The sequence below is a fragment of the Colletotrichum abscissum genome (genome assembly GCF_030869225.1).
Source record: "Colletotrichum abscissum strain IMI 504890 chromosome Unknown Scaffold_61.1, whole genome shotgun sequence".
In the NCBI taxonomy this organism is placed as follows: Eukaryota; Fungi; Ascomycota; class Sordariomycetes; order Glomerellales; family Glomerellaceae; genus Colletotrichum; species Colletotrichum abscissum.
In genome coordinates this window covers 24,223-43,948 of record NW_026850505.1, presented here as the reverse complement: position 1 = coordinate 43,948, position 19,726 = coordinate 24,223, and the positions used below count along the sequence as shown (strand labels likewise).

Here is a 19,726-nt window from a genome sequence, read left to right as displayed (position 1 = left end):
AACTCTCTCGAAAACTCTCCGGAGTTCGGATCAGGGGCCGACACATGAAGGTTCAGCATTGCATGTCCCTTCAAAATGAGTACCAAGATGAGTCCTTGACTCCTTATCTCGATCTCTAGGTATAGTCTCTGATCACTGATCCAGTACATCTCGGAGTAACTGTGCATCGACAACCGATGGGATGTCGATACCTTTTGCAAACCCCTTGTACGAGTCTCAACATCGCAGGGCATCAAGTTGACCCCTGGCTGTCATTCTACGAGGGTGGACCACGCGGCACCGGGATGCCGCCGATATTGAAATCGGGAGCAACAGGCCTCCGTTGGTGGATAACGAACAAAACTCTCTCAATGGCACGGACGTGACTCTGGCCATGGGTTTGAAACTTTCTCCACGTGTTCATGCTCGAATGGGAAAAAGATGCCCAATATGACACAGTCAAAACGTTATTCTGCTTGTGGATGGTGGTGAGTGTACGGAGTAGTCCCACCACATGAGGGCTGGCGGAGCAAGACAGAGTGCGAAGACACATGAGTTGTTGTTATGTGAGCAAACTTGAAGCTGTTCGAGACGGGTCGAATATGATTATTCTAGAGGCGAGTTATATCGCACAATCTAAGTAACTAAGGTATCTTCCAAGTTCCAATTCCCTCCAACGGTATCGTGTTCAGCGTTCAAAGACAAAAAGAAAAGGCTACCATCAGTAGAAATACAACAAATTACATGGTATCTTATAACACCTAAACATGCTGCCTCTCCTTTCGCTCTTCTTCCCACGTGACATCCCTCTGGACGACGATGGTGTCCATGGGCAAGTCCTCACCGAGAACGTCACGCTTGTTGCTGGTTCTGGTAGCCCCAGAGACCGAGTACTTCATGTTGCTACCGTGGTGCAGATACTCTTCGGAATCATTACCGGTAGTTAGACGCTCGTGGTTCGCGGAGCGCTTGAAGTTGTGAGAGACGCCGGTGCGCGAGTTGCCGCCAGTACCTCCGAAGGTTACAGGCCCGGCCGAGACCTGGTTGGACTTCTGGTCCCGGGTCGACCACGACGTGCCGTAACGGATCCTGCGGTAAACCGGAACGAGAGTGACGGCGCAAGCGCCGATGATGGCGATGTAGATCTCCACGACGGTGGCGGTCCACATAAGAGCGTATTGTTCTAATAGTTGAGCGAATTAGCGCCAAATGTTTCGTGGTTGAAGAAGATGCGGGTGTTTACGTACGTGTCATGTCTGTTACGCCTATTGAGTAGAGGGAGGCTAACGAGCCGAACCGCACCAGACTAGCAACCACTACACTGTCTCACTTTGTTAGGTTGTGCCCACAGACGTGTGTTCAAATTTTTTTTCGAGGTCTACTCACAGACTCCCTAGCGCGAAAAGGCAGCAGATGCCGACTCTCTTGCTCGAGCTAACCTGTAGCTTCATGGTCTCGCGGATCGGAAGCACAAGCGTGAGGATGTCGATTAGACTGTTGGCGATCGAGTTGCCAACGAAGTAGAGAATCAGATCGATGCAGGTACCCGCGCCTGGGTTCGTCGTTTGTTCCCACGTGTATGCAAGTGGGCGGCATTGTAAGCAGTTGGTGATCAAGATGGCGATTAGCCAACCCAAGCATGCTGCGGAGAGCGCGTAGATGCCCTTTTGCATGAACGGCGTGGGGAAGACGCGCCAGTAGAAGGCCAGCAGAGACAACTTGATCAATGGCGAGGAAAAGCCGTAGCAGAACTCGGCGACGACAACGCACTGCAGTAAGGGTTAGTTTTCCACGGCTTGACGGAGTGCTATAGGGAGGAAGAACTTCATCAAACCTTCAAGAACGTGATCAGCTGATTTGGGTCTTCAGCCATCACATCAACGATACTTCGTCCCAAGCCGCCGTGGACCGTTGCCTCGATAGTCGTGGCACAAAAGGCATGGTTAATGGTCAGACTGACCAACGCCAGCCAGTCGTCGAGACCCCATCCCAAACCCGTGAGCTTTCGTGCCCAGAATCGTCCGATACAGGTGATGGTGGCTATCACCGCAAGAACAACATTGATGGCGATGATTGCCGTGTCCGTATGCGGATCGTCGCTGCTCGTCGATGTCGTCGTCGAAGCCATTTTCCTATTTAAACATGAAGCGTCCCTGGTTTGACCTGAGTCGTGTAGCCGGTCAAACAGAGCAGATTCGCCAACAAACCCAACCAACAATTGTCAAATGTAATGACCAGAGCAGGAAGGTGACGAATATCGCGGGAATCGGTGGACGGTATTGTTTATGCACGATGAAAGCTCCTTTAGTGGCCCATGGGGGGCAGAACCAAAGTCCGGTCTCGATCCTTGGGATGCCGGGCGCGCCCCTCGCCGCGCGCCCCGTTGATAGACATCAGTCTAGCATCAGTCTAGAATGGTCAAACTTTGGAAACATGTCGTAATGCCTGTGCCCTCAGAGTGGTGCCGTCGCACGCTCGAGGGACAAGACTGCGAGAGAATTGCCCGTTGTAGGTTTGCAAAGTCGCATACGGGCCAATGCCGCGCATACTACCCTCTTAGCTGCTGGCCTCGAAGAGACCTGCTTGCCGGTGCAGAGATTCGTTTGTCACTTGGAATTGCGAGTCAGGTGACGCCCACTCTCCGTGCTACTAGACTCCATTCAACTGTCCACTCCAACACCACACGCGAACGAAGGACATGACTCGCCAAGGCCCCCAAGAGTCCACCATCACCAAATATTACCCTATCAAGAGGTATCAAATCGCGGGCTTCATGTCTGGTGCAGTATGATTGAGATTGATTTTGCATCGAGAATTGGATCTGAGCGGAGCCGCGTTGAAGAAATTCGACCTGTCAACCAGGTCCAGGTCGGACGAAATACTCCTTAGAAATGTCGAGCCTCACCCCTGGATGCCGGACTCTAGTCCCGAACTCTGAAGAAATCGTGGTTCGCGGAAACAGAAAAACATGCAGAGTTTTCATGGGGTTTTGCTGCCCCCAGCAAATTGCTTTCTCGAATGGGAAAAGGGAAGACGAACTATGCCTGACCTGTATCATTGACGATCTGTTACAGCAAGTATTAAGCGCAGTTATCCTCTCGTCAATATATCGCACCCGTCTGATGGGCTTCTGCTGACTGCTTCCCCTTTTGTGACCCTGGTGATCGATCGACATAGTTGTACCGCGGCTTTCATATACTCACTCGAAATCTCTGTAACTCTGTAACTTTCTACCAAGATACTCGCCTCTTTACGTCGCAGTTACACAGCGATCACTCACGATGGCCGGCACTCAGGGGGGAAGTTTCCCTATTCTCTCCTATCAACCTCTACGCATCTTCTATCAGATCTTCGGCGCCCTCTTCATTCTCTTCCCCTGCTTGCCGATATGGGCCATCAAGGCGCTGATTCCCTCCTGCCGTCCTCACCCGAAATGGGGCTTCAAACAGGCCCTCATGGCGCGCTTGACGCGAAGCATCGTTAATCTCTACTCGAACGTAGGCATCACCGAGACTCATACCCTCAAGCCAGGAAAGGAGGGCGACCGCTTCCAGACCGCCGACCCCTTCCCTTCAGATCTCTACCTCGGTCCTCTGGCCTCGAACTCTGATGTGAAGCCCACCACCGTGGGGGGCACTTGGTTCCCGGCCAAGCCGGACGTCGAGAAGGGCTTCGAAGGCAACGTGGTTCTGCAAATTCACGGCGGTGCCTTTGTGCTGGGTGACGGCCGCACGGGATATTGCGGCTTCATGGCAAACACGCTCATCGAAAAGGCCGGCGCCGGTGCTGTCTTTGCGCCTCAATACCGGTTGTCAGGCTACGGCAGCGGTTCCGAGGCCGCCGCGAACCCGTTTCCCGCTGCATTGCAAGACGTCCTGACCAGTTACCTCCACCTGACTCGGACCCTCAATATCCCGCCCAACCGTATCGTGCTTTGCGGCGACAGTGCGGGCGGCAACCTTGTGATCGCCCTGCTGCGATACCTCGATACCTACGGACCGGACCTCGGAATTGCCATCCCTAGCTGCGCGGTGCTCATCGCCCCCTGGGTCAACCCCTTGGCCAGCTTGGGTCCGGATTCGGTGTACAAGCAGCATGAGCACTGGAGCACCGACTACCTTCCCGTCTCGTTCTTGCGCTGGGGCGCAAAAGTGTACTCGGCCGGCGTTTCTGATGAGGACATGCCGTATGTGACGCCTCTTGGCAACGCCTGGGGAACCAAGGTGCCTATGTTCGTGTCGATGGGTGAAGCTGAGATCCTTGAGACGGACGGTACTGCGTGGTGCCGGCAGATGCAGGAGGCCGAGAGCAGCGTCACAGTATCGTATGAGGAGAATGCTGTTCACGATACGCTGCTGATGGGCGCCATTATTGGCTGGACCGAGAGCGCACAAGCTGTGGCTACGAGAATCGGAGAGTTCTTGAGAGGGGTGCAGACCGAGGAGGCGCCTAAGGGTGCGGACGAAGCTTGCAGTTAAAAGACTGGCTCACTCTGTAGTAATACGTAGATGAATGTACATAGAAGTACAAGCATGCTAATAGTTAACAAAGAATAAGTTGAAAACATGATGCGTTCCTTTTGTGGTCAGTGATGAAGATCCTGTTTTGAGGGTGAACCCAACTAAGAACGAAACGTTCTGCAAATGGACAACAAATTCTAGCGGATCACAGGCTGCGAAAAATGCTTGCTCTGGTTCGAGAGCATACTGCGCTGAAGTCGGCTCTCATTGGAGTCCTTCATGAATTATAAGATGTATACAGGCATAAATGTGACACGATTCAAAATAATATATCGCATCATTTCCCGGCTGCAGACTTAGATCCGCAAGGATTCCCCAATTTCATTCAGGTACGTGATCGCCTCATCGCGTTAGTAATCAGCCACAATCTCTGCGCCGGCCTTGCTCCACAGGATTGTTGACCGACTGGTTGACTCATATTACGGCCAAGCAGGCACATCGCTCATGTTGTGCTTGTTGGGATCCAGGTTGTTGACGAACGCAACCAGGGTACCCATCATATGGCGCGAATTGTTCGCCGGCAGCGTACCAAAGAAGTTCAACACGACATCACTCGCATGAAAACTTCCCAGATACGGGATGGCCTCGAGCGAGCCACGTCGAGTCTCCGACGAAAAGAGTGGCACCGGTGACGATCTGGGTTGTTACATGGCAGATGCCCACTGCCGAGGCGAGGATGGCAAGTCGTTGCAACATGGCGTTAAGGAGTGGACGTCTGATTTGGACAGACAGGACTTGGCTGTGAATGAGAAGCTGAGAGCAGGCTTGTCGTTCACGATAGAATAGAGACGGCTATGAGACGATATTTAAACACTGGAGCCAAGCCTCCCGCCGGGCCGTCATTATCCAAACTGACAATGGCTTCATGCGAAGCCGGTTCCGGGAGGCCCTTAGGAAGTCCCGGAGGACTTCCGATGGAAGCCCCCGATACAGATTCATTGACCGGACAGTGACGCAAGCAAGCGGTCTAAGCGGCCTTAGGTGAGATATTGAATCGGTGGGGTGATATGGGCAAAAGCCAGAAGGAGGACGTTGGGATAGCTCTTGACTCGATTCCCTTGCCTGGACGGCCGGCAGGGTCAATCCCTGTTACCACATGGGATGACGCAGCGACGATGGCTCCCTTATCACGTACATCGACCCCGGCGGCAGGGACAAGATCCAGGAATAGTGCAACAACGGAGTCGCTGTGGTGACTTCCTCATGAATTTACAGAAAATGATGCCATACACGTAGTTGCGCCGTATCCTTTACTACTTAGTACTTTATCAAGTGCCTGCCCACACTCTCTCTGTTCATGATCGACCTTTTCCCCGGATCCCGAGCAAAACCTCCTCACTTTACCACGCGTCAATGTCAATCTCCACGTTCTGTCGCCTCGCGACAAAAGCCTTTGTGCTACCCGACGATAAGGAAAGGCCGAATTCATGAATCGTATGCTCGAATCCACTGTCAAGCTTCCAGTCGTATTTGTGCAGCAAGTGACACAAGAGAACCTTGACCTCGTTAGAGGCAAAAAATCTCCCAGGACACGCGTGTAGGCCATGGCCGAATCCCATATGGGACACTGATGTGCTCACCAGATGAGCCTTGCTATCCATCTTGGGGTCTCCACGCATCCGGAAGAATCGATACCCGTCAAACTCGAGAGGATCTGGATATACGTTGGGGTCCACCATCGAGCCGAGGTCTGCCATGCAGCGGTCTCCCTTCTCAAGGACCAATCCACCAGGAAGCTTGACTTGACTAGTGGCTTTCCGATTCATCGTCGCTAGGGAACAATCAGTCGATGTTGCTCATACACCTGAAAGGAGTTCAAAGTCACTTACCAGACGTTGTCGGCTTAAGTCTCTGCGCCTCCTTGATGACACTGTCAAGCAGCTTCATGTTGAACAAAGCAGACTTGGTCCAGCCCTCCTTCCGGAGGACCGCCACAATCTCAGCACGAACATCCTCCATCAACTGTGGTCTGACCATTAGTCGAAGCATCGTTTCCGTTGCGAGGTCAGTAGTGGTATGAATAGCCACAACAGAGAGACCAAGTTGGGCTCCTACTGGGTCAAAAGTACTGCCCTGAGCTTCTTCCATGACCCATTGAATCGCGTCTTTGTACGAAGGCTCAGTCCTCCCCTCAGCCAAAGCTGTCTTCTTCTCCCATTCTCGCTTTTCCAGTACCGGGTTAAGAACGCGTCGTGCCTCTGCAACTTGTTCTCTGAGTAGTCGGCATTGCGGAATAAAATAGCAGGCGATGTGGCGAAGATAATAAGGGTACTGTCGAAGGACTTCTGCGCTTGAGAAAGTGTTGATGCTATAAGAGCCAGTGATTTTGATCCACGCATCGTTTCGACAGAGTTCATCGCCAAGAAACACACGGGAAGATAGACGAGCGACAAGGTTGAGAAGCGCTTCTTGAAGCGGAATCTCACGCCAAACTACTTCCTTTAGCTAAGCCTTTTTCCGTACCATAAAGTGGCTTACCTGTCGAAGTTCCAAGAATCAGGCGCGTAGCAAAGTCAGCTTCCAGCGACAGTGGTGCAGTGATCTCATCTTGACAAGGAATTGGTAAGCGAATGCACCTCCGACAAGGTGTACGAGACATACTGAGCATCTTGGTAATCTTCTTGTTGATCGTCTTGTGAAGCAACTGGTCCTTTCGGCCATCGAAAGTAAATCCCTCGAATCCGGGAATGTTGGGGTGAAAATTATCGACAAAGGCTTCGAGGAAGTCCAGAGATCGCTCATTGCGCATCTCATCGGCGTGGTGCGCCGGAACAACAATGAGATCCCCCAAGTCGGTGAACATTCGGTAGGGCTTGCCTTTGAAGGCCTCCCGAGCATTGGCCATCAGGCTTCGGGCATTGCTGACGAAGTGTTGTTTGGTCTTCTGGCCAAGGAAATCCCACTTTGGGGGCCGGTTGATGTAAGGGAGGTGGTCGTGGCGTCCTGGTATGGAGACATAAGCGAGTGTCAAGGAGAGGACGACAAAGAGCAGGCCGAGAGCTGACTGTTGCGGCTCTAGTGTGGCGAGCCAGCTGCTCCAGGATAGCGACATGTTGATGTTCAACGTAGTGGGTTTGGTATTGAAGTCAAGTTGTCCTCCAAATTGGTCGGTAGTTGGTAAGCGAGTTCGGGAAAATGATTGCTTTAGGGCTATTTTATACAACATTGATCGGAGTCCTATCACACCGCGACATCCCGATTGTTACTTGAGGTGCAGAGGTCGGCCCGTCCCTGGACCTACTACTGTCTTTATCAGGGGCAAAGATCTCCGTGTTAAAGGCCGGGCTGTATGTCATCGAGTGGAGTACCTTGGGCATCCGCCGCGTACTCGATGTCTGCTGTCAGAGGTTTTGACCGCCATGGTCCAATAAGTTCGTCGTATATATCATCTGAACTTGGCACTGCCATGTATGTCTCCCTGTAACAAGGAAAACTCTGCTCTCATCGCACTTCAAGACTCCGTAGTCCGTACATACATACGAGCACGGAGAGTCACACCGGTGGTGGGATTAAGGTGGGGTCTTGAGCTGGCAATGCTCTTGATGGTTCTCACAGTGTACGTCAGTTAAGAGCTGCCATATCCCTTGAACTTGAGCTACCGGCCCTTTGTAGCTTGCCATAATGAGAACAGTATTCGTGCCATGTCGGTGGCATGTCTTAGCTCGGGTTCGTGTGACCGTTACGGCGTTTGTTGTTGGGGCGGGATGGTTTTGTTGCCTAATTAGGCAATGTGGGATGGAGGGGGCTTTTTTGACTGGGGCAGATGGAACTTCGATATTCTCAAGGAACCGCAGGACAGGCAACCGGAATGAGAAGAAAGATAGCTGAATGGGCCTGCCTGAGAGCCCTCCTTGTTTTCCTGCCGACCATTGTGTTATCTTGGTTTATCTTACGCAAAAATGCCGTGCATAAGATACGCCCCGTGATGTGTCTGCTTGTGAATTATTATATAAAGATGGAGACGTTGCTACGAGATGGAAACAGTACTAGTCAGAAGCGTGATTTATTACCGAGAATAATTTCTGAGTTTTCTTTACGCTTTATATTCTTGACACGGTAGCATAAGGCAAGTACTTAAGTACAACATAACAGCACCACTGCCGAACAGAAGACGGGGAACTACATTAAGTTGCTTTCTGCCTCTAGATACCAGAAGCGTCCTGCTCATACAACTTGGCAAGCTCGCGGAGAACCTAGCTTATACGGGGTGCGACTATTGATTGGATTTCAGCAATAGGAAGTCAAGGATAGATTCGAGTAATACTCACCACCCCAAACCCAAGTATCGTCATAGAGTCCAGCCCAGACACGAGCAAGATCCGCAGCGAGAGAACAAGATGGAGAACGATCAACGTCAATCTGGCTGAGAAGATACCGAACGTTATCGAGGACCTTTGTTTCTTCTGGCGTAGTCTTTCCACTCGTAGACTGCAGACATTCGACCGTATGAACCCACTTCGTTACTAGAAGGGCTGACAAGGTCAGTACAAAAACGTCTTGGTCATGGCGAAAACTTTACGAAAGCATCAGGACATACCGGCATCCCATCCCGCCAAAGCATGTTCAACACTCCACTTCAACGCCGCCGTCTTTTGCGTGAGCAAGACTCCGGCTCGAATGGGTATCGCAAAGCCTTCCAGAGCACAGTCGACAGCCATGGTCATGTAACCATCCCGCTCTTGAGCAGCGTCAAAGTAGCGTTGCAAGATGATTAACATATCCTGGCTACTCTCCTGAAAGAGTAGCGAGCGATCTAACGACTGGAAGTTGATGAACGCTCGGCCGTACGAAACACGCAAAACGGCAAATGCGTTAAACAACAATGGACCGTCAGCTTCAGTCCATGTGCCGTCGTTGCCATCGCGTGTCTCGGTTAGCAGATCTCTGCACCTCGATAGAGCAGCCTCTATTCTCTTGGCGTCAGACTGGTGGCTTTCTCGATAGCTTTGTGTCGTTCCGTAGCAAGCCTCTTTCCCGTGGGCGAAGAACCAAACGACGATGGCAACTTGGTGCATCACGATTGACGCTGCGAATGGTGACCACGTCCAGCTTGCGTCTAGTCTTTCTTCCTGTGCGCTGTTACCAAATATCCAAGCTGTTGCTTGACGAAGACCTAGGGGCGAAGAAGGCAGTCGTCTTTGCAGAGACGACCTCCATTCAGAAGCACTCATGGCATCCCATAGTTCATCTTCAGCGGGCATCTCAATGTTGCACTCCTCTAGCGCTGCGAAGCCTGGCACGATACCGTAGGCTATGACGAGAAGATTACCGAGAACCATACAGCAGCACATGAGACTTGATGATGTCAGCCAGCGGCGAAGTCTTCGACAAGAATAGGTGCTCTCACCGCTTTATCGACTCATGTTCGACCCAAGAATGCCACTGAGAGAGGTTCAACTTCATTGAACCAGGCTTTGCGCGGGCCATTCTTGACCGAAAATCCTGAGATGATCTGTAAGCGCGTGGAAGGAATATCTCGAAATCTGCACACGCACTGCTGATAGATGGCCACAGCCGACGAGAGCCTGACGTATCAACCGCGGCTCACTGCTGAAAGATGCGAAGAAGACGAGAATGAACCGCGTCTGGGCCAGTACCAGCGGCCCCTGGTCTGGTGGTGGTGAGTCTCGAGGTCTCGCCCAGTCATCCAATAATTCTGGGATAGCCTGGAGTCGCTCAAAGTCTATGCTCGCGAGGACGCGTTCGGCTGTAAGATAGAGCGACGAGGCCATCTTTCTCTGAAGTCTGTGGAGGGCACCTATGGCGCATATTCCTAGGACTAGTGGACTAGGAACCTTCTCTAATTCCAGAGTCTGCAGGTGCAGGAAGGGAAAGTGTATGTGGAAGGCATCCACGTAGGAATTGAAGTATTGCTGCAAGCATGCAACGGGTGGTAATTGAAAGTCCCCAAGCTGGGCTTTGGTGAGATGTAACTCTATATCAGCCAAGCAGTGAGCTCTCATCTCTTCTGTGAAAACGACTTTGTGGTTCTTCGCCGTCGTTGACTTGAGTATCCGTGGTGACCACCTTCGTCGAGGCCTGAGTGCGCCTTGGCTTATTGTATGTCCTTGCGATAGCGTTGGAATTTCTTCTCCCCTATCTGAAGGATTGCTTTGGTAGCCTGAGGGTTTGCTTTGAGGCAAACTTGGTACTGGTGGCTGGAGCTGCTCGGGAACATCCTCGAGTACTGGAAAGGCGAAATGATCAAAGGTTCTACCTAAGAATGGATCGAAGAACTCAAGCGAAATATCGCTGAAATCAAAATTCTCGACTTCGGACATGATGTCACAGCCAAATTGAGGAATATCCCCTAATACATTGGGCCCGTCGGCATTCACCGAAGGTAGGCTTCCTTCAGATGACAGCTCATTCGATGGTCCTGTGTGGCCCTGCAAACTTTGATTCTGTTCATTTGGAGTGATCATAGACGGTGGTTCATCAACTTGGGCATTTCTTGAGGATGACTTCTCTGAACTAGAGGTTGCACCGGGTTGCGACTGGTCTCGGTGGAAAGTCTTCTCATGGCGAGTAACCAGATCACTGGCAAAGATATCGTCAGTAGTGAAGTGCTGTTCGAGATCCCAGCCCAGACAAACTCACTTGCGAGCGAAGCGTCGGCTGCATATGCGGCAAGAAAACGGCTTCTCTTGTGAATCTACTTGTCTTTAGCCGAAACTCCAGACTTTTTAGAGAGGACAACCCAACGGCCTCGCTCATGGCGATTGCGATGCTCGCTCCGCTTGAACGTCTTTGGACAAATCCGACATCGGTGTTGAACTCCTGCCTCTTTGCGGAAAGAGATGACAGACATTCCAGGAGCCGTTGAGAACGCCATAGCCGAAACACGCGGTCGACGAACTGGAGGCGTTCGCTTCTGAGTGACGTTGGCTTGATTGTCCACCAAAAGCGTGGAGTAAGAGTTTGAAGGTCAAAGTGCTGGTGACGAAAGGACGGACTGTTTAAGCCTCCGTGTCCGATCCTTGGTGCCTCCACAAACCGGGGCCGGCGGGCGGGCCGCTGCAGGCTAATGACGCGCGGGGTAATTGTCCGAGTAAGTCATGCGCACGATCTATGTAAGTCGATGACTATGTAGTAGACAGGGGGGATTTGACGTTGTATGTCAATGAGAGGAGTCGATACAAATTTCTGTTTTACGTAGATTTGCCTAAGGGCTCATCTTTCATTGACACAGCGAGGATATTGAGATGATTCTATATGGAGATATAGCTAGAGATCCACCATGCGAACATTTGATGCACTTCTTGACTAGCTGAACCAGTGATCCTTATGTAGGTACGCACACCTACTTCTGAATCGAGTGTCGTCTCTTGTCCTCCTTGTACGGCGCAACCTGCACTGTCTGTATCTCATATTAGCTTACTATACTCAAGCCGCGAGAAAATACATGGTGTCTGTACTTACCGCCCTGATGATTTTCACGGGAGATCCTTCAGACCCCCATTTCACCTCAATAACTGTCCCTGGAGCAGCATGCTCCTTGGCAACAATCCCCAGTGACACCATCTCCTTGAACCAGTAGCTGTAGCACCGAGAAACAGCACACCCGATCGTCTTGCCTTCGCGCAGAACAGTACTGCCAACAACATTGCCAAGCAGGTTGCGAGGCATTTCCATATACTCAAAGGGCTCCGGCCGAAAGAGGGACGCAAAAACGTCAGTCACATCTTCCGCGTTCCAAACCAGCGTCACCAGCTGGTTCGGTGGGCTGTCTTTGAGCTTGAGAAGGGCGTCGCGCCCGATGAAGTCGTGGTCAAAGTTGATGAGCCAGCCCCAGTTCAGGTCGAATGGCGTGAAGTGGTAGGAAATAGGGTCTGCGCCGTGACTGCCGCTGGCCTTGGAGAGATAGTGGTCAAAGTCGAAGCCGATGTCTCGCGCGAATTGTCGGAACTGGAGAAGTTCCTGGTCGTCTGCGGGCGCGTGTACAGCCGGAATGAAGTCTGCGGCCGGAGTCGCAAACGCGGCTTCAACCTAGAAGGCACGTGTCAAGAGAAGTTGTTGATGGGGAGCATAGGGCAAAATCTACTTACGTGATTCACCATCTTTGCGCGAGCACCCAGTTGCCGGATATTGTGCTTCTTGCCAGCGTCTACGATAGAACCGTAAATCTTTTTGGCATCTTTCGTCGACCCCCAAAGCTCGAAACCGAGTTCGCCGGATACACCTTGCCTCAGACAAAGGAACTTGCTTCCATCGATCGAGAGCTCCTTGTAATGCATAAACTTGATATCCCGGACACCCTTGTCCGTCACCTCATTCAGCAGCTGGACACTCCGAGGACCTTGAATTTGAAGAAGGAACCAGTCATCAGTGACCAGTTGCAGAGTGGCATCAAACTTCTTTCTGCCCTGTTGAAACTGATACACAAGCCAGACCGTTCCGGGGCCGCTAGTGAACAGGAAATCATCCTTTCCGAGCATCAAAACCAGACCCTCGCCAACGACGGACCCATTATCTTGACAGAAGATGGCATGCTTCGCTTGTCCAGGCTTGAAGTTGGGCCAGCGGTTGGTCGAGATGTGTTCGAAAAAGGCTTGCGCTTCCGGGCCGGTGACGCGAGCTTTGAGCAGCGGCGACCAGTCGCCAATATAGCAGTCCGTCTTCCAGGAGACGCTCTCGTCGATCCAGCCCGAGTATTCGTAGGCTTCAAAGGTTGGACCGAAGCGGGACCAGGTATTGACGCCCGGGTCTATAGGGACGGCGGGAGCCAGAGGGACGAAGTGCTTCTCGCTTCCGTCATCCCACCAAGGTTGTGTTGCTTTCTGAATCTGAGAGTTGGACGCCATCTTGAGGTTCAAATGATTGTTGGCTGATGTGAGGATTACGCTTTGGACTAATTACTTCTTTGCTATCAGGGATTTTCTTCATTCTTGTCTTATCGTATCGGCACGACTATAACTTATGCTTAACACTTTCAATAACCGCGTCCACTCAAGTCCTCTCCACTTTGTAGTGTAAGATGAAGTCATCAACTTCCTGCTGCTGTGCATAGCACGGTGGGTTGAGGAATTGAAACGTGAACTAACACATCTCAATTAGGCAATGTGGGATGTGGTGTGGGATATCTCCACCACTGAGATGCTACTCCACTTTCTTGTCAGGGGGTTGACTCCCGATATTGGCGACGGACTTGGACGTTGCCGAGCATTGCGGTCACATTTTGAATCACATTGCAGATCCTTTGTGTTGCACTGTAAGTTCTTGGCCATAGGCGACGGGATCCACAGCATTGAATCGTTGGTCCATCGAAGCGAGTTTAGTTGTCGCTGGCACTGATGTTGATGCCGGGGGCCCGGCCGCCGTATGTCAGTCAACCTATGGTATGGCAAGACTCAGAAAAGTTGAAACCGATCTTCAAAAGAAACTATTTTGGAGAAAATTAATTGTGTGCGTGTGCACTAGATTCCAAGACATTGCTTTCTAACAGTTTTTTATCACCAGATTTTTGTTGTAATGAGAATCTGCAGATGAAACACTCGGGTATATGCACATATATGGCCAGTAAGTCGTGCTCCTCAACAAAAAGACTTACGACAAAGTGCCTATCTTAAGGTCCAGCCAACCTGAACTTGTACTTTGGACAAGAGTCATTGAAAAGGCTTCAACCAAGCCGAGTCTCTCTCAATCTTTCACTAGTAAAGTGCTAGATTTGGTCTGGCGATATGATACCACAACGTAATCGAAGTTTTCAAGTCTACTTGTACTACTACGATCTCAAATTACAAAATGGGGTTCCCATTTGCCAATATCATCTATGTTACTCGTCTTTAACAAATTGCTGTCTTGCTTTAGACTCCCTCAAGACCTTGACCTCCTCTTCCGAAACCAACACAAAATCATGCGTCAAAAGCCGCGTCGACGGCTTCACACCGTACTTCTGAGCCATCCCATCAACATCTGAGACAGTCTTCAAGTCCACAATCAGCGACTCCTTGACTCCAAAGACCGCATCCGACCTCTCAAACGGATCTCCACGAAGATACAAAGCTCTGTGTCCGCGTCAGAAAGAAACCCCAATATCAGAGTGAACATGCCAAAATGCCAAAGAGAACTTACGTGATGAGGCGATCATATCCAGGCTTATCGAACATGAAATAAAAGTGACTAGGCCGGTACCGGTGCCTCCCCAACGTCGCCAACAACCTCCCAACAGGCCCATCTCCCGGAATAGGATACGGCACCGGCACGATCGCCCGAAAAAAGAACCCTCCCCCCTCATCGCTCCTGACAACCGCCCGTCCGTCGGGGTTCTCGTACCCGTCATACTGAACGTCATAAAACCCCTTTGAATCCGTCTCCCACACATCAACCTTAACCCCCGGAATCGGCACCCCTCGCGTGTCCCTGACCGTCCCCACAACAAGCATCGGCTCCCCATCCCCGTCCCTCGAAATCATCTCCCCGTGCGGGACGTCCCTCGCCTCGTGGGTGTGAAACGGGCCGAGGACGGTACCCTCCGTCGCCCCGACCCCGGGCGGTTTCGGGTGGTCCAGCGAGTCGACGAGGAGGGAGAGGCCGAGGACATCGGAGAGGAGGACGAATTCCTGCCGGACGGAGGTGCAGGTCTTGCCGACGTCTGTGAGGAAGGCGACGGCGGTCTCCCATTCTGCGGTGGTGAGGTTCGTTTCGCGGGCAAAGTCGTGGAGGTGGGTGACGAGCTTGTCTAGGAGAAGGCGCGTGCGGACGTCGGCGCATTTGGAGTTTATGACGTGGACGTTTTCTGTGATGTTGGATATTGTTAGGTCTTTGAGGGGCGGGTGGGAGAGATTCAATTTGGAGAAGTCCATTGTGGCGGTCATGAGTGTATGAGGCGGAGATCGACGCCGGATACAAGCAAGATCTTGTTGGGAGAAGGCAGACGAAGAGCAGCTCGAACACATCGTAAGAGTATATCAAAGTCAGCTCGAAACTGAACTTTTCATGATCCAGCTAGAACAGGCCTTGAAAAACTTGGTCTACGCACCGTCCTCCCGCACTTCCGGGCAGGAGTGTGTGGGGAGGTTTGGCGAAGTAAAAGGATAGACATCTCGCATAACCAACCAACGGAACACAAATTGCTCTTTCATTGCAGAGAAAGCTCAGTCTCTGTTCATCTCGATTCGTTCTAGACCTCCAAGCTACCTCACAGCCCCCCCCCCCCCCCCCCCCCCCCCCCCCCCCCCCCCCCCCCCCCCCCCCCCCCCCCCCCCCCCCCCCCCCCCACACCCCCCCCCCCCCCCCACCCCCCCCCCCCCCCCCCCCAGGGACTAATCAACACTACCCGCCCCCGGACATCATCCCACTTCGTTACCCCACAAAGTCATACGCCCGTGGGCATCCCGCATAACCCGTTCTCTTGCTGAAGACTCTCAATGAAGAGGGTAAGAAGGGGTTATTGACGTCAAGTACAAGGAGAAACTTGGTTGCCTCCACCAAGCTGGCTTTATGTGACAAGGTATTGATTCTAGAAAACTCGAATAATAATAACGATTATAATTCATCGCCAAACATCCCATTCATGACGAGCAGTAACAGATCAAGTTTCGTATACCAAAGCCGTGAATAGTGTTTCTCTTAAAGGAGCCTTTGCCAAAGCATCTACCAAATCAGACCCTCTCCTCCACATCCAACTCATCAAACATGGCATCTCAAGACCACCATGGTATCAAAAAAGTAAAACCAACACCATCACACCGCAAATCCCCCATATCCAACCCTTCTCCTCTACCCTACACTTCAACTAACCCTCCGACCCCAGGTAATAGTAATAGGCACAGGCCCAACAGGCCTCCTCCTCTCCCTCCTCCTCGCCCGCCACTCCATCCCCGTCCTCCTCCTCGACAAATCCGCCTCCCTCGACACCCAGCCCCGCGCAACCCACTACGCCGCCCCCGCCAACCGCGTCCTCTCCCGCGCGAACCTCCTCGCCCGCGTCAGGCAGCACGGCATCGAAGTAGGCGGCGCCCGCTGGCGCAAACCAGACGGCACCGTCCTCGCCAAGATCGAGAACAGCAGGCTCGGCGCGGAGAACCCGGACCGGATCTCGTGTCTGCCGTTGAACGCGCTGTGTAAGATGGCGCTGGGGGATCTCGAAAAGGAGCCGGCGGCGGAGGTGAGGTGGGGGTGCGAGGTTGAGGGGATCCGGGAGGAGGAGAGCCGGGGGAGGGCGGTGGTTGTTGTGAAGACGGAGGAGGGGGCCGAGGAGCTGGAGGCTGATTATGTTGTTGGGTGCGATGGTGCGAACAGCATTATCCGGAGACGGCTGTTTGGGGACGAGTTCCCTGGGTATACGTGGGACTTGCAAATTATTGCCACAAACGTGAGTGAAAACTCCATTTCCTTCCCCACAGAGAGGCCAGCGGCAGAAAGGCAAACAGCCCCAGAAGCGAATAGGATGCTAAACACACAGAAACAAAAGGTCTACTACGACTTTGAAAAGTACGGCTGGAGAGACTCCAACTTTGTCATCCACCCAACGGACTACTTCATGGCCGCCAAGATCCAAGACGACGGCCTCTGGCGCGTCAGCTACGGCGAGGTCCCCGGCCTCAGCCACGACGAGTACCGCGCCCGCCAGCCCGCGAAATACGAAACCATGCTGCCCGGGAACCCAAAGGCCGACGACTACCGGATCGTCAACTTTAGCCCCTACAAGGTACACCAGCGTCTCGCGCCGCGGATGCGCGTGGGGAGGTTCATCTTGGCCGGGGATGCTGCGCACCTGTGTAACCCGTTGTAAGTGCCCTTCGTACCCATGACCCAGGTGGAAGACAAAGGGGAAGACGAAGAAAGAGAGAAAGGAATATCCTGCCTGGCACCCATCTAACCTCTCGGCCCTCGGCCTCCACAGCGGCGGCATGGGCCTCACGGGTGGCATCGTCGACGTAGGCGACCTCTTCGACTGTCTAGCAGGCATCCACGACGGCCGAGCCGACGACGACATACTCGACAAGTACGACCGCTACCGACGAGAAAAGTTCAACCAGTTCACGAATCCGGTCTCCGAGGCGAACCTCAAGAGGATGGCCTCGGACCCGGACAAGGTCGAGGCCAACGACCCAGGGATTGTCGCCATGCGTGAGGCGGACAAGGCTGACGAGGCTGCCGTCACGTTCCAACTGGTATGCTTGTTTGGTGTTTCTCACCCTTATTCTATCCTGGCTAGCTTTTGGCGGAGTGATGAACTGATATGCCAACTTGTATAGGGTATACTGGGGCTTGCCCATGATATGACGCAGTATTATAAGAAATAGTGACGGCCGGGGTGAGAGACTTCTCAACTATTGGATTCGCGATGCTTCAAAGGCAGACTTGGAAAGACGTGATCTGGACTACGTAGAGGGGTTGAGATGGAGAGACGCGCACTGCCAACTCAAGTTCAGGCTCTAGACACACATCAGTACATATGCATTGGTCGTTACAGATAACTACTTGGTTGCTATTGCCAGTGCCCATTGTTCCGGGACTCAATTCAACGCCTACATATATGATATGCTGTGTCAACCATCATCTGGAGAGTCACCAGTGCATCCACCCGTCCACAGAGCAACCGTCGTCTCGAAGACGGAAATAAGAGCCTTCGAGACGAAGCCTGAGCGTCTGATCAAGTAGGACCGCCAGCCACGATGCTGCCTATCCTGATGGCTCGGAGATCCAGAGTACCACTATGGTAATCCAACCACTCGATTGCGTTGCGACACGAGCTTCCGTCGTGTCCGTATGCACTGGCATATCAGTGTGGTATCATCCACGTAAGATTTGCAGCCTAAGCCAAGCTCGGCCAAGGTTTCCACGTGCCGGCGATGATCATGTCGCTCGTGCGGAATCCATCTTCGAGCTCGGTGACTTTGTCATTCGTCGAATGAACAAGAGCGAGTAAGAATGAAGCAAAGAGATAGTGTGTTCGTTCCTGAAACAGTACCTCACTCGAACGACAGTGACATGAAGTGATCTAGCGTACTAAACTACAGAAACTAACACTGGACGTATTACCCACCTGCGGATTTGGGGACCGAGAATGCAACGGCGGGTAAATACAACCTACGCAATGCGCAAAGATTGAAGGAGAGTAAGTCCTGTCGCCGACTTGGGACCGAACTTGGGATGGTCCTTGCAGTGGGGGGCCGCCGCGGACGTGCGAGGACCGAATATACGGCGCTGACAGCAGGCGACGTTGTTTCGAGGGACACGGAGAGGTGGCTCGCCGAGATGATCTGGAGAATTGCAGCTCGCTTCAAACGCAATGCAAGATTCGACATTATCGGCCGATTATGGAGAGGGATTGGTGATCTACTGATCGACGGAGCCGGCTCATCTTCAAGAGGATCCTGATCCCAGAGCTGCAAGATGGGAACGACTGCTTTTGAAGAGTGAGCCGAGTTGTCAGACTTTAGAAAGCTGCTCTAGTCTTACGAAACCACGCGCTATTCTCGGCCTGTGGCCATCGTGTAACCCCAATTGGCTTGAAAAGATTGGCTGATTGACCGAAACCTTCGTTCCTTGACGCGAAGGGTTGACACGCCAAGAAAGGGGCCTTGGAGGCACCCACGCCCCGTCGCAATGCCGGTTCGCGGCGAAGGGGCAAAAGCTGGAGACGTTTAAGCGATCCGCCGAAGAATGTTCGTCATGCAGGCAGGCCGTGGACTTGCGGAGTGCGAACAGGTTGCGCTTTGACACGTTGACTTGACGTCGGAGGTGAAGAAGGGTCGTGAGGGTCTTCTTGACGAACGCCGACTGGCACGACGGCAAGGAAACTAATGACATGGAAGCTCTGTCGGTGTGTTTTAGGTTTTGTCAGTTTAGCGCGAACATCAATCAGGATGGGGGCCGCCAGTGTTGGAGATTGAGTCGCTAGAAGGCGGGCTTGGATGCGAGTGGGAATGGGGGCCGAGCTCGCCCTTACTCGAAGGGGGAACTGTTGGCCAGTGAAGCAGGGAGAAGGTCGTGTTCCGCAAATGCATAGATTGTAAGCAAAGCCGTTGGAATGTCATTGGAAGTGACCAGCGATCACGCGGGGGGATGCAGCTTGCGGTGGTGTGGTGGACTGGTGATGGTGGTGGCCGGGACACCTTCTCCCGTCGAACTCCTTGCCTACTTGTACAGTACACTAAGTCAATGACGCCCGTACGAAGGCGGTGTGTTGCAGCGTCTGTTGTAGTGCAAAGTTTTTGGAAATCCAATGGTTCTTGGGCGAAGCGATTGGTAGAGCGCGAGACCTCCATTACTGAGCC

The 19,726-nt window shown here is 52.5% G+C and overlaps 9 protein-coding genes across 9 annotated transcripts; 2 read left to right on the top strand and 7 right to left on the bottom strand.

The window, feature by feature from the left end:
- Nucleotides 1-740: 740 nt before the first annotated feature.
- CABS01_15019 (uncharacterized protein) lies at nt 741-2,107 on the bottom strand (the record flags this gene model as incomplete). The annotated part of the gene is made up of 4 exons (XM_060548357.1): nt 741-1,162; nt 1,227-1,300; nt 1,366-1,748; nt 1,814-2,107. 4 exons carry the CDS (start codon nt 2,105-2,107, stop codon nt 741-743), a joined length of 1,173 nt encoding a protein of 390 aa, XP_060392184.1.
- Nucleotides 2,108-3,260: 1,153 nt separating this feature from the next.
- CABS01_15018 (alpha/beta hydrolase fold-3 domain-containing protein) lies at nt 3,261-4,457 on the top strand (the record flags this gene model as incomplete). The annotated part of the gene is made up of 1 exon (XM_060548356.1): nt 3,261-4,457. The coding sequence occupies one exon, from the start codon at nt 3,261-3,263 to the stop codon at nt 4,455-4,457; it is 1,197 nt and encodes a 398-aa protein (XP_060392183.1).
- Nucleotides 4,458-5,839: 1,382 nt separating this feature from the next.
- CABS01_15017 (ent-kaurene oxidase) lies at nt 5,840-7,551 on the bottom strand (the record flags this gene model as incomplete). The annotated part of the gene is made up of 4 exons (XM_060548355.1): nt 5,840-6,270; nt 6,329-6,931; nt 6,978-7,046; nt 7,101-7,551. 4 exons carry the CDS (start codon nt 7,549-7,551, stop codon nt 5,840-5,842), a joined length of 1,554 nt encoding a protein of 517 aa, XP_060392182.1.
- Nucleotides 7,552-8,692: 1,141 nt separating this feature from the next.
- CABS01_15016 (uncharacterized protein) lies at nt 8,693-10,780 on the bottom strand (the record flags this gene model as incomplete). Its single annotated transcript, XM_060548354.1, has 5 exons — nt 8,693-8,712; nt 8,768-8,971; nt 9,037-9,794; nt 9,847-9,941; nt 9,995-10,780. The coding sequence occupies 5 exons, from the start codon at nt 10,778-10,780 to the stop codon at nt 8,693-8,695; spliced, it is 1,863 nt and encodes a 620-aa protein (XP_060392181.1).
- A 374-nt stretch (nt 10,781-11,154) lies between these two features.
- On the bottom strand, nt 11,155-11,522 carry CABS01_15015 (uncharacterized protein; the record flags this gene model as incomplete). The annotated part of the gene is made up of 2 exons (XM_060548353.1): nt 11,155-11,387; nt 11,456-11,522. Coding segments are annotated over 2 exons (300 nt in total), but the record flags the coding sequence as incomplete, so codon positions are not given.
- A 280-nt stretch (nt 11,523-11,802) lies between these two features.
- CABS01_15014 (FAD dependent oxidoreductase) lies at nt 11,803-13,303 on the bottom strand (the record flags this gene model as incomplete). Its single annotated transcript, XM_060548352.1, has 3 exons — nt 11,803-11,859; nt 11,922-12,488; nt 12,548-13,303. 3 exons carry the CDS (start codon nt 13,301-13,303, stop codon nt 11,803-11,805), a joined length of 1,380 nt encoding a protein of 459 aa, XP_060392179.1.
- Nucleotides 13,304-14,274: 971 nt separating this feature from the next.
- On the bottom strand, nt 14,275-15,304 carry CABS01_15013 (uncharacterized protein; the record flags this gene model as incomplete). The annotated part of the gene is made up of 2 exons (XM_060548351.1): nt 14,275-14,506; nt 14,574-15,304. The coding sequence occupies 2 exons, from the start codon at nt 15,302-15,304 to the stop codon at nt 14,275-14,277; spliced, it is 963 nt and encodes a 320-aa protein (XP_060392178.1).
- Nucleotides 15,305-16,136: 832 nt separating this feature from the next.
- On the top strand, nt 16,137-17,749 carry CABS01_15012 (FAD binding domain-containing protein; the record flags this gene model as incomplete). Its single annotated transcript, XM_060548350.1, has 4 exons — nt 16,137-16,169; nt 16,255-17,231; nt 17,347-17,617; nt 17,702-17,749. 4 exons carry the CDS (start codon nt 16,137-16,139, stop codon nt 17,747-17,749), a joined length of 1,329 nt encoding a protein of 442 aa, XP_060392177.1.
- Nucleotides 17,750-18,536: 787 nt separating this feature from the next.
- Nucleotides 18,537-19,259, bottom strand: CABS01_15011 (uncharacterized protein; the record flags this gene model as incomplete). The annotated part of the gene is made up of 3 exons (XM_060548349.1): nt 18,537-18,709; nt 18,798-18,852; nt 18,909-19,259. The coding sequence occupies 3 exons, from the start codon at nt 19,257-19,259 to the stop codon at nt 18,537-18,539; spliced, it is 579 nt and encodes a 192-aa protein (XP_060392176.1).
- Between the last annotated feature and the right edge of the window lie 467 nt (nt 19,260-19,726).